This window comes from Danio rerio, chromosome 22 (assembly GCF_052040795.2).
Source record: "Danio rerio strain M-AB ecotype USA chromosome 22, GRCz13ab, whole genome shotgun sequence".
In the NCBI taxonomy this organism is placed as follows: domain Eukaryota; kingdom Metazoa; phylum Chordata; class Actinopteri; order Cypriniformes; family Danionidae; genus Danio; species Danio rerio.
The window spans coordinates 19,556,272-19,570,000 of record NC_141042.1 but is presented as its reverse complement, the minus strand read 5'-3'; the positions used below and the strand labels follow the sequence as shown (position 1 = coordinate 19,570,000).

Here is a 13,729-nt window from a genome sequence, read left to right as displayed (position 1 = left end):
AAAGTGGTAGAAGGCATCCCAATCATCACAAATACTACAGAAGACATATTAAACCTGCATGGACCAAGATTCTCATAGAAATTAGTCAAGTTTGGTGAAGGCAAAATCATGGTTTGGGGTAACATTCAGCATGGGAGTGTGCAAGAGATCTGTGGAGTGGATGGCAACGGCCTGAGGTATCAAGACATTTGTGCTGCCCATTTCATTACAAACCAGAAGAGAGGGCAAATTCTTCAGCAGGATAGCGCTCCTTCTCATACTTCAGCCTCCACAAAGTTCCTGAAAGCAAAGAAGAACAAGGTGCTCCAGGATTGTCCAGCCCAGTCACCAGAAATGAACATTATTGAGCATGTCTATGGTAAGATGGAGGAGGCATTGAAGATAAATCATCAAGAATCTTGATGAAGTCAGGGAGTCCTGCAAGAACGCTTTCTTTGGCCTCTTTCCAGATGACTTTATTAATAAGTCATTTGAGTTTGCAGAGATGCACAGTATAAATGCAGTCGTCCAAGATAATGCGAGTGATACACAATATATATATTTTTTTTGCACTGCACCAAGACTTTATATTCTATACTGTACAATATTTTGTTAGGTGCCAAAACTTTTGTCTAAGCAAAGTCAGACTTTCTATCCTAATTAAATAATTAAAAATCAAGGCATGATCAAATTTTATTTTGGTTAAATAAGTGTAATCTAGAGGCCTTTGCCTTTCACATAAGCCACTTCTGATACCAAATGATCAACTAGAAGTCAAGTTATTATTTGTTGTTTCTAAAACTTGGATAGGCAACAAGTCTTTTGTCAGGTAGTGTACATTCATTTTGCATGTTGCCTAAATATCTGCAAACATATGCTATTTTTATGCTTTAGATGAGTTAAAACTTGCATACATCACCTCTAATTACTCTAGACTAACTCTGTGCATGTTTTAAGGCATGTCCCTGTGCAATGACCAATCAGTGAGCGCTGAAGTTATGGATTCTTTCACATGAAAGAGAAAGTGATGTGTGCTGCATTTAATTCACAGCACTAGAGCACATGAGACCAAAGTGTATGTTGCTATCCATGTTTAAACTAAATTCATAAGCTTCTATTAAGTAAACATTGCAGCTCAAGAAGCGAAGAGAAATTTGAGAAGTGCCCTTATATGAACTTGTATATGATTGCACAATTAGTCTTTCTTCTGAACAAAAGCTCAATTCTTTTAATATTTATGACTAGAATTCAATCGGTTATGCCTTAGAATATAAACATTTGAGAAATGATGTATTGTCGGTAACTGTGCTCCATCTGATTCCGATTTCACGTGAACTACAAAAAAAAAAAAAGATTTCATTTGGAAGGGGATTTATTACCTACTCATATGTTTAGTCTCAGTCTGCTTATTTTGTGCACACCAGTGTTTAATCAAATAAACCACACTACCAAAGAAATCACAATAAAAACCAGGTCAATTGAAGCAAAAATTGCAAGTGTGAACAATGCCTTAAAGTATCATCAAATTAATTATTCATGTTCTAATATGGCCTTTCAGGTTCAGATTAAGCATTTAGCATTATTGCATATACATAAAATAATAATAATAATGATAATAATGTGCTAATTTGAATCCACAGGACTATGTATGGGATGCTTCACATTACCTGGTGGTACAGGTTTTCAACAGCTTAAAGGAAATGTTCACTGGAACGCGGGAGATTCAGGTACACTATTTCACTTTAATTATAAAGTAGAAGTATTTTGTGGGAAGATTTGCTCTTTACCTGCAGACTGAACAAAAATAATAGTAATTCAGGAACGTCAACACCTTTTATGTTTGTTATATTTTTTATACTTTTATTGTTTTAAGTTTTTGTTTTGTTTTTAGTGTTGTTTATTTTATTTATTTATTTATTTTTTCCGTTTCGTATTTTGTTTTGTTTTTAATTTTGTTTGGTTTGATGCCATTTTGTTTGGTTTTATTCCATTTGTTTTGTTTTGTTTATTTTGTTCCGTTTTGTTTTGGTTTAGTTTCATTTGTTTTGTTCCATTTTTGATTTTGGTTTGGGTTTTTTTCCATTTTGTTTTTGGTTGGGTTTTGTAACATTTTGTTTTTGGTTTGGTTTTGTTTTATTTTGTTTTTGGTTTGGTTTTGTTCCGTTTGTTTTGTGTTGTTCCATTTTTTCCAGTTTTGTTCCATTTTGTTTTTGGTTTGGTTCCTTTATATTTTGTTACGTTTTGTTCCATTTTGTTGTTTGGTTTGGTTTTGTTCCATTTGTTTTGTTCCATTTTGTTTTTGGCGGTGTTTGGTTCCTTTTTGTTTTGTTTTGTTCCATTTGGTTTGGTTTGGTTTGAGTCCATTTGTTTTGTTTTGTTCCATTCATTTTATTTAATTGTATTGTTTCATTTTCATTGTTATTCTTTCTTTCTTTATTTATTTTTTGTTTGTTTTTTTGGTACTAAGTTAGCATATTGCATTGTATCATTTGAAAAGATGTGTAACTTTTCTGAAGTTTTCCTATATACAAGTTGATAAACTTTATATTTTGTTTTTTTAATATATTATTCTTTGCATATTACAACAAAATATTTTATAACCAAAGATCATTCCATGATATCTTCATAAATTCTTCAAATTATTCTCAGGCATTGCTATTTTGGGAGTAATTTTAGAGAGAGCCAACCAAAAAAAAAAAAAAATTCTATTAATTTACCCACCAAGTGGCAAGATTACTTTTTTCTTGTGATGTGACTATCATAAGGGCTGCTGAAAATTCACCTTTGCCATCACAAGCATAAATTAAATTTTTTAATATAATCAAATATATTCTCGTTATTAAAATAAATAAAAAACAATTGTTTTGCCTTTTCGTGCTTAAAATATTGAATCATCATAACGAATTCAAAATTGTTTCAACCCCTGAGCAGTAATCTTTATGTAGAGGATTTCAAGCAAAAAAAATCAAACTCTTGTTGCTTCTATTTTTTTTTTTTTTTATAAAACAAGCTTATTTTTATGAATCGCTAGATATAGTTCTCCCATGATGCATCTGGCTGCAGCTCATGAATTACTGCTGCAGGAAACAAAACAAAAAAGCAATGAACATTCCTGGTGCCGTAGATCAAGGACCAGCCGTTCACTGTCTCCTGTTGCAGCCCCCGGGGAGACACACACACAGACAGGCAGAGCGAATGTGAAATATCCCCCACTTCGCCTACAGACACAACCAGCTTCCTAAATAGGTCAGATCCTCAGGAGGGCTGGCAGTTCAGCCCAGGTAGTTGATCATTGATGTTACCGGCAGAAGGTGATACAGGAGCGGAAAATGGGGGGCTCTGATGAATGAAGCCACTTTAGGCCCGGCCCCACTTCCAGATGAGCAGAGGAATTTATCTCAGATGTAGCGTTTCGGGGAGAGCACTGGGGAGGACGCCACTCCGGCTGCCAAGATGCGCAGGTAGCACTGTTGCTTAGGATCAGCAGGTTCTTTAAACGCTTCCTCTCAGCAACAACTGCCCACCTGTGCATCTGGAGTTTTACATCTAGCACAGCCAGAGACTTCCTTTTTTTATCGTGTTTGTTCAGATTTTTTTTAACTAGTACAGCTGTAGAGTACTTTTTATCGCAACCACTTTGTCACAACTACTCTTCAGCAAAAGTTAGCAATAAAGAACGTTAACAATAAAGTATAAATAGTTTTGTAGTTTAGTTTCAGTTTTTTTATTTATTTTATTTTTATTTTTTTTTTGCGATTTGTTTTTGCAATAACTTCTTACCAGTGCATCTCGATTTTTCCAACTAGCACACCAAGTGTCTGTTTTATTGCAACTTCTTTTTAGCAATTTGTTTTTTGTTTTGTTTGTTAAGACGAATTGTTAGTGGATATACTGTAGTATTTCAGTTTGTCTTGGCAACAACTTCCCACCTGTGCATCTGGAATTTTTCAAAGTAGAGCTGGAGACTACTTTTTATTACAACTACTTTTTAGCAATGTGTTTTTGTTTAGTTTCAGTTTCTTTTTGCACTAACTTTCTACCTGTGCATCTGAATTTTTCTAACTAATACGTAGAGTGTTTGTTTTATTGCAGCTATTTTTAGCTATTTGTTTTTTTCTTTGCTTATTTGTTTTTTGTTTTGTTTTGTTTTGTTTTGTTGGTTTAGACAAATTGTCAGTAGATAAAGAATATTTCAGGTTATCTTGGCAACAACTTCCCACCTGTGCATCTGTAATTTTTTTAAAATAGCACAACCAGAGATGTTTTAATGTTTGTTCTGATTTTCTTGCTAGTACAGCTTTTATTGCAATTACTTTTAGCAATATTTTTACTTTAGTTTCAGTTTGTTTTTGCAGTAACTTTTTACATATGTATCTGAATTTTTCCAACTAGCACACATTTTATAGTGGTTTGTTTTATTTAGTGGATATCGAGTAATGTTTTAATAAAAAAATTTTTAACCGCTGTGCGGTTCGCTTTTACACAGCAAATTTTCTTAACGAACCAAAAAAGCTGAAATATGGTAGGAATGACATCCCGCCATACTCATAATTCTCTCTTCATACTGGATAGCCTCTTCATACTATATAACTATTCATAATACACTGTAAGATAGCCTGGTTCATTGAATCGTATTGCTTTCTCACTACAATCGATCTGCTCCGGAATTAATTTTAATCGAGACGAGACCACCTCATTCAGGCGATCTCGGACCGATGTTTTGGCGTGGATCAGAGTGTGATTGCTGGATTCACATATGCCAAACCAACCGTGCTATGGAAGCAAACGTGAATTTTTTTTTTTTCAGTTTGTCGTCACACTTGCTACTTGTGCATCTCAGGACTGTACACTCTCAGAAATAAAGGTACACAAGCTGTCACTGGGGTGGTACCTTTACGAAAGGTATAAATTTGTACCTAAAAGGTCCATATTAATATCTCAAGGGTACATATTAGAACCTAAAAAGTACAAAATAGTTCCTCTTAAAATTTGTAGGTACTAATATATACTTTTTATGTACCAATATGGACCCTTCAAGTACAAATGTGTAAATTTTTTTTTTAAAAGATACCTTTTTCTGAGAGTGTATACTATAGTATCTCTATTTTTTTTATGCTTTCCTGTTTTTACTAATACACCATACAGTTTTTCTATCACAAGTCCTTTATAGCGAGGTTTTCACGAGGATACCAGATTATCATGAAGAAGGGATTTTGTTTGTTTCAGCAACAACCTATAACCAACTAGAAAACCTTTCTTCAATGGTCTCAAACTAAATACCTGGAGAGCCACAGCTCTGCATAGTTTAGCTCCAACCACCTACAACTCACACCTGCTTAATAGTCTAAAGTAGTCATTAAACTCCTTGATTAGCTGGATCAGCTGTTTAATTAGGGTTAGAGCAAAACTGCAGAGCGGTGGCCTTCTAGGGATCGAGTTTGAGACCTGTGCCTTACTTTATTGCAATTTTTACTAGCCCAGTGATTGATTACTTGACTACTATATTTTTAGATGAAGCCATAATCATGATGAATCTTAGTTCAAAATTATTTTGTGATGTAAATGTGGTTTGATCCAGATTTTTTTAAATATGTACATAGTGAATGATTATTCTCTTTTAGGAATGGCTGACGGAGAGTGCTAGGCTAATAGCCAAATCGGGACGGACAGTGGAATGGGTAACACCGTTGGGACTTCCTATAATTCAGCCATATCACCGAATCAGGAATCAAATTGTAAGTTTTTAAAAAGAAACACTCTAACATAAATAGTTTTCCATTTAAACTACCTGGGTCCTGACTTTCGATAGTCCTCATTTAACCTTTGAAGTGACTTTTGTGTGAACTGTGCTTCAAACACCACTGCACTATTGACGAATTAAGGTCATTGTAAGATGCAAGGCTCATACTTAAACAGAAAACCAGACTTTGCATTTTCTCCTTTCCCAAAGACACGGTAAGTTCGGTTAGTTTAGTCATCTTTGAGTTCTTTCACTTCACTTCTTCAGCGGAAATCAGCAGGGAGTCCAAAATCTCTCAGCTCAGCAGGCGGGCTCAACCCTCGCTCTCCATCACGACCTGATCTCAGTAGCACTGCTTGTCAGAAAGGTCTTGTGCAGCTGGAAGTGAAAGAATGAAGGATCGCGACAGAGGTTTTGCATGCAGACAGCCCGTGCTGCTGTCAGATAGCATCAGCAACAGAGCCGAGGCGGCACAGCGGTGGCCTGTAGTGTGTAGTGGGATCCAGCAGAGAGCATCTGGCAACCCGTCTGTGACACCGTCGCTGAGCATTTGCTGCTGCTGCTGCTGTTGCTGGGTGTGGCCCAGCCCCTAATACCAGATTCAGCTTCTGTTTTTAATGCTGAAAGTTTAAAGGGTACCTGTTATGCCTTTGTTTACAAGACGTAAAACAACTATCTGAGGTCTCCAGAGTGTGTGTGTGTGTGTGTGTGATGTTTTAGCTTACAACACTCGGACAGATCATATTTCATAGGTTGTTGAAATTGACTCTTTTAGGGTTTAAGCTAAAATGTGCTGTTTTTGTGTTTGGCCCTTTAAATGCAAATGAGCTGGTTTTCCACCCACTTGTTCTGCATTTTACAAATAAATCAGACAACCTGGATTTTTACGATTCTGGAATCGCTGAATCTAACACAAAATCAGCAAAATGTTCTTAATTTCAACGCAAAATAATTGCAAAAAATTTAAATAATCTTGTAAAACATCCAATTCCAAACCATATAATCAAATTAGATTTATTTTAGCCTGCAATTAATTGTTTTACATGACTTTTTGCGCACACAGCACATGTGATTTATTTGAGTGTCTCTCAAAAAATGACATCTCACCTGCGCCCTCACACATTATTTTACATGGAAGTGGCGAGGAATTGTTTTGCAGCCTGTGGCAGTAAGCAAAAGCGGATAAAGTGTGAGAGATTTACATGTAAAGTCAACGCAAAAATGCAATTAGACATCCTGTGGCGCAAATCAATTCAATTCATCTTTATTTGTATAGCGCTTTTTACAATGTGGATTGTGTCAAAGTGGCTTCACATAGAAGATTAATGGAATTGAAACAGTGTCAGTTTAGTTTTCAGAGTTTACGTTCAGTTCAGTTTAGATTACTTCAGTTCAGTGTGTTTTAAAATTCACTGCTGAGTCACACTGAAGAGTAATCCAGTCGAGTGAATAATGATGAGAATTGGGCATTTTGTGCTTTTGATGCTTATCAGACTGCAAAAAAAAAGCGAGAGCAAACATCTAACAAACGGAGCACTGGGACAGACAGAAAAGCAAGCAGCTTACAATGATGGAGATTTTTTCAAAGATGACAACTGGTAGACATGACCGAATTGAAGGATATTATTTGTGCTTTACATGTATAGCTGGTATTATGATTTGTGTCAAATCGATAAATGATTTCGTTTAACTTTTTCCCTTTTTCCCTATGCTTCCCTGTCATGAGTTATCATCGTTTTAGGTATATTACGGTAGGGGAAGCCCTAACGCATGTCCTGAGGGAGGTACGGGATGTCAGATGCACCGAGGAGTAAAATCTGAGAAAGAGAAAATAAGATCATTGAATAAGAGTCACACAAATGACAATTGGCTTGACAAGAGACCAAAATAAAGAATAATTTATTTTCATGATTTGTGTCATTGTCACTGTGTCTGACCTAGCACCTAAAATAGTAGGCTATATATATATATAATATAATATAATATAATATTTTATATATATATATATATATATATATATATATATATATATATATATATATATATATATATATATATATATATATATATATAATTATTATTATTTTTATTTTTTTACCAAAAATTTGTCTGCAAATTTCTGGGAATTGCCACCACAAAATCATAAAATTTTTTTGCGAAAATCACAAAAAAATTGTGAAAAACTAGGGGGTCCGATAAACATTTCTCTATCAGTACAAGCCTGTTTTCTTTACAGAAAACGTATTTAATTTAAAAGTCAGTCATCTATTTTATGCAAAATTGATGTGCGTTTATAATTTACGCAAATGGGAGCGTGACGCTATAAAAATAACCACATAGCTGTTCTCATGTGGCCATTGTGTGCTATCACAAAGGTTTCTCTTGGGATTATGAGCTCGACATATTCGAGTGGTCAACTTCACATTACTTTTATGTTCAATTCGATTATTGGATCAACAACCACATTTGAATTTGCGGCGATTCTTAAAGCAGGTAAAACAATATCAATGCAAATGGGCACAGACAATGGTAGCTTTAGCAACAGTAGCCTTATGTCAAAGTCTCTTTAAGGCAATAATTTTACTCGCCATCTTTGAAACCCCTCTCACGCAGTATGCTTAGGAATTGGGAAACAGCAATTTCTCCAAAACTGTTTGCCAAGCTTACGATTACATTACATATTTGGAACCAAAAATAAAATTAAACATAACAAAATCAGCATGTTTCCAGGTTGCCCAAGCTAATGTGCATGCGAATGCTCACTCGAAAAAAATGAGATCACGACACCAACCTCGTATATGGCCGTGTTACACATTATCATCCTCTGGATAAGGATCGCCAGATCAAGCTGGTCTTCAGAAGTAATTCACAACTTGGTCTTGATAGCAAATCTCCTCCTGAAATGACAGTGACTCTTTGTTTACAAGTTTGTTTAGATGTTTGAGTAGTTGCTGTCATGTGATGTGCATTTGACAGGACAGAATGTACCTCACGTTAGTTTCATAGCTATTACAAACCCAAAAAATTTTAATAGTTGGTTCATTTAAAAGTAGAAATTTCAAGCTTGATGTGGATATATTTATTATGGCTGTCAAGCAAGTATTTGTACAGTATGTTGACCAAAATTTTTTTATAATGCCACGTATCTGGTCTGAGCTTTTCCCCCAGAGAAACATCAATCTATAGCAATCGATGATTGGCTTCTGTACTAGTAAGTGGGACTTTTTCGCCATATTGACCGTTACACTTTTCCCCATTCAAAACTATACAACAAGAGTGACATGTCTTGTGTATTCTATAGTCTTTGCTTATGCTTAGTTCACAGCAAACATAAACAAGTGCATATCTCGCTTTAGATTACTTTTAGGATGTTGTTCCCCTCACACAAATTTTCTGCTTGAGTAATAAAAAATAATAATCTTCCAATAATATCTGTGGAAGACACGATTGAGGCAAATGTCATTTATGTCGTCTGGCAGTAGTTCACCTCTATCTGCACACTTGCATTGACTTACTCGTGCGAATACTTAATTCCGCATTTGGTGGAAAGCTTTTAAAAACTCAATTTGGAAATCAGAATATGACATGTGATACTTCATTTGTTTGGAAAAAGTATTAGTGTTGGTCAGAATTAGCCTGAACTTTTTCTTTACTGTGTGAGAATGGCTCGATATCTATGCTAAAAGGGAAGAGATCATCACAAATGTACAGGATTTGTTACCTACAAAGATGCCAACATAGGCAGAAATGTAGAATACACAACAACTGCACAGCTCAGTTCACCTTATAAAAGTAATTTTTGTGCCAAAAGACCTCTTTAAGTGAAGCCCAGTGCACATCAACCTTTATATGCTGGTGTTTTTTCCAGTGTTTAAATCAACATGCAAAAACACTGGCTCATATTTCCCTGCATTTGGAAGTCAAATGAGTGGTACGTCTGATGTCATTTGGACCCCATTGACATGGGTGTGCCTTTGGTCTAATTCATTCCTCTACAGTTTTGAAGAGCTGCACTCATTCATTCCTCGATCACTCCTGGGAAAACATGCAATGTCATGTGCCTGGCCTTTTCCGTTTTCATCCCTCTGGTCTGTGTATCTAGGCAGTGGAAATAATGTGTAATAGTGTCCTAATGGTCTGTGTTGTCCTCAGTGGGGTTCTGCTGATGTCAAGGTGCCATTGTTGACTCTTGCTTTGTAAAAGTGTTGCTTGCCCTTTTTCAAATGCATGGAGGTAGATGTTGACATCCAAGGCCAGAACACAAGGCAAATAAGACTATAAGATGATGTTATATATATATATATATATATATATATATATATATATATATATATATATATATATATATATATATATATATATATTAGACTGATTTTCTATATCTGTAGTTTCTATTTTTGATCATAATTTTCAACCCGTTTAAGAGAAGAAAAATAGGATTTTTGTCCAATAACTCATTTTTGAGTTTTTCTAATTCAGGTGTCATGGTCGGGTCTGAAATACTATATCACACTTAAAAATTTATAAATTTTGGGCACCAAATTTTATTGGACTTTATGGAATTTCTGATAAACATTAACTTTAATCAGGAATGTTAATATAATACATTCTTCACATTGTGAAACCTTTTACTTTAAGCTTGCATGCATGTTACGCCCCTTTTACACGGAGCATCAGTGCCAACACTTCCCATTCACTTTGAATGGGTTATGTCAAGCGTTGCTGAACTGAGTTGTTGGTCCGTCTGCGCCGCTTTTGGGTCTGTCTACTCGCTGCAGAAGGTGGGAATTTCTCAACTTTTCAAGCCCCAATGGAAGCGTCAGCCAATTAGATTGCTTCATGCTAATTCTCCAGCCAATTGCGGACTTATTCAGTGGCTGGCGATGGTATGGCGATCGCATCAGCCCCAGCTTCAGACACACCCCCTGTCAAGCTTTAATGCTGAAGCCCTGTGTGAATCGGGCGTTAAACCCCTTTTCATTTGAACACTTGACCATTTAATGACAATATAATTAATGTATTCACTGCTGATGTTATAGCTTAATTATAAGAATAGCCCAATTATAATGATCCACTTGTTAAATTTAGCAGGAAATAATAAACCTAGCTTAAAATGTATGTACTGTGAAAGCTCCATATGGAAATTTTGAGAAGACTGTTGAACTTTTCTGTCGTCCACCTTGCATGTTTTACTTTAATGAATGGATGAATGTATCATGCCAGCATTTGAAGGTGGCTCGTGTTGTGATGTATTACATAGGCCACTAGGTCCATTACAACCCACATTTTTCATGAATTGCACACTCTTTTATCCTTAACCGACGAATGATGGGTCATGGTCAGAGGTCAATCATGTCCAACACCATTTAAAGCATCGAGCACATTATAGCGAGTCAGTCTATATTTATTTCACCTAGTAGTGGAGCACGTTAGGTGATCACACTATGGGGTTTTCAATTCCCCTGTAAATGTCACACTGACCAGATTAATGTAGCACCATCAAGACCCCCATTAATCACCAGCGAGCCCCAGCTCTACCTTCACCTGTTTGCGGTAACACCCCCTACATGGATGAACTGGCATGATGGTTCTTAATGATCTTTAATGGTGTTATATAAAGGATGAGTTTTACAACCCTTTTTATGGTCATCTCTTTTATTACAGTTATCGTTTTATTATCATATTGGGGTATTTATGTCTGAGGGGAACCCGTAGTAGTCTGCCTGGCTTGGCAGACCCATCAGCTTTTTGGTTTAATCAGTATCTGTGTCTTCTGCGTGCAGTGCAGTTTGCTAATGAGGACTTTTGCTGTGATTGAAGCTCAACTGTTTGACAGGGTCTAAGAACCTGCTACGTGGGGAGCATTAAGCTCTGCACAAGGCCATATTGCAGGCTTGTGTTTAGTTTGCACTCTCAGAAATAACGGTATCAGAGCTGTCACTGGAGCATTTGTACCTAAAGGGTCCTTATTGGTGCCTCAAGAACATAATAGAACCTAAAAGTACAGAAGTGTACCTTTTGGATTTTTTTTTGGTACTAATATGGACCATTTAGTTACAAATGTGCGCTTTTTAAAAAGATATGACTGTGACCACTCTCGTACCTTTATTCCTAAAATTGTATTAATCTTGGAGTGCTTGAGATTTTACAAGATCCTTGCATTTTCACAGCAAAACACAAGAGTTAAAGCAAATAATGCAATAAGTTTTAAGAAAAGCCATCACAAAATAAAACTGGGGGAACTGAATTAAATAAAGGTTGTAGCTAATTAGTTCTTCAGAAAAGAACATGAAACAAAATTATGGCTCAATTCTCTTTTTTTATCTCTTGCCTACCCCAACTCCAATTAAATAGGACGCAATTACTACAGTTACATGGTATAATACAAATCTATGCTTACTCTACCAGACAAAAGGCTTGTTGTCGATCCCAGTTGTAGAGCAACAAAAATAACCTGCCTTCTAGTTGATCATTTGGAAAAGTGGCGGAGGATAGATTGTTTCAATGAATCATCTGTTGAACTGCATCACAATCATCACATACTGCAGAAGACCTGTAGGAACCTAAATGGACCCAAGATTCTCATAGAATTCAGTCAACTTTAGTGAAGGAAAAATCATGGTTTGGGGTTACAATCAGTATGGGGGCATTTGAAAGATCTACAAAGTGAATGGCAACATCAACAGCCTGAGTTATTAAAAAAATGTGCTGCCCATTACATTACAAACCACAGGAGAGGGCCAATTCTTCAGCAGATTAGCACTCCTCCTCATACTTCAGCCTTCACATCAAAGTTCCTGAAAGTAACAAGGTCAAAAAACTCTAGGATTGGCCAGCCCAATCACCAAATATGAACATTATTGAGCATGTCTGTGGTAAGATGAGGGAGGAAGCATTTAAGATCCAAAGAATCTTGAACTCTGGGAGTCCTGCAAGGATGCTTTCTTTGGCATTCTAGATGACTAAGTTATGCAAAGATGTATGGATGCAGTCGTCCAAGCTCAGAGGAGTCATTCACAATCCAATGCACAATGACTTTATATTCTATACTGTACATTATATCTGTCAAGTGACAAAACTTTTGTCTAAGCTAAGTCAGTAAGCCAGTTCTGATACCAAATAATCAACTAGAAGTTGAGTTATTTTTTGTTGTTCCTAAAACTCGGATAGGTAACGAGACTTTTGTCAGGTAGTGTATGAGTACACTTCAAGAACTGTTCCTTTACTTTTTGTTCACATGTTAATGTTTTTTTTTTCCCCACTGATTATCACATTCCACTCAGATAAAGTAAATCATATTGTGAAAGCAAAATGGGTAAAAGCTATTTTAAGTTGACTAAGACTCTACATTATAAAGGGGCAAGAACAGTGTGCTTCCCAACACAAAGAGGCATTTAATATAAAGTTATGTAACGTATAAAGTTATATAAACCCCTCCCACATAACCTATATAGGTGTTTTTCTTCTGGACTCTTAAAGTCAGAAAAAAAATCCAAATCATTATCAATCTCAACCTCCTACTTCAAAGGTAATAAAGGAAACATTTTCTCATACTGCAGCAATGAGACACTTGAGCTGAGGTCACCTCTCTGTGATTCAATCTCCTGCAACCCACCCTTGATCTTTCTTTACATGGGAAATGGCGTATTAATTAGATGCCGGGGAAATGGGAGTGTAATGCTGTTGTAAAAAAGTAAACAAATAAGCCAGGGTGAAATTGGCAGTATTTATTCAGGCACTGTGTCTATTGATAGGGGAAAGGAAATTACACTTGGGAGAGAACCAGACTTGGGATATGCATCAGTAAAGCTCGGTAATGTGATTGTTTACTGTTAATCACTTCAGGGGTCATTTTTGAAGGCTGAAATGTTTCTTTCACAGGCTACGCATCAAGCTGAGGAAGGACAGTGTGATAATTTTGTAAGGAAGACAAAGTGGGAATTAAATCGGTGGGGAATCATTTGTTGCCTTTGCTTTTGTGGCCACACACTTATGGTGCCCTTGGAAAAA

General features: G+C 36.1%; 1 protein-coding gene across 1 annotated transcript in view; it reads left to right on the top strand.

The window, feature by feature from the left end:
- The window catches only part of polrmt (polymerase (RNA) mitochondrial (DNA directed)), an 84,743-nt gene that overhangs the window by 49,758 nt on the left and 21,256 nt on the right, over positions 1-13,729 (top strand). Inside the window, exons 14-15 of the mRNA XM_087304229.1 lie at positions 1,620-1,706; positions 5,601-5,714. Of these exons, the coding sequence (XP_087160355.1) occupies positions 1,620-1,706; positions 5,601-5,714 (201 nt within the window). The remainder of the gene's footprint in view (positions 1-1,619; positions 1,707-5,600; positions 5,715-13,729) is intronic.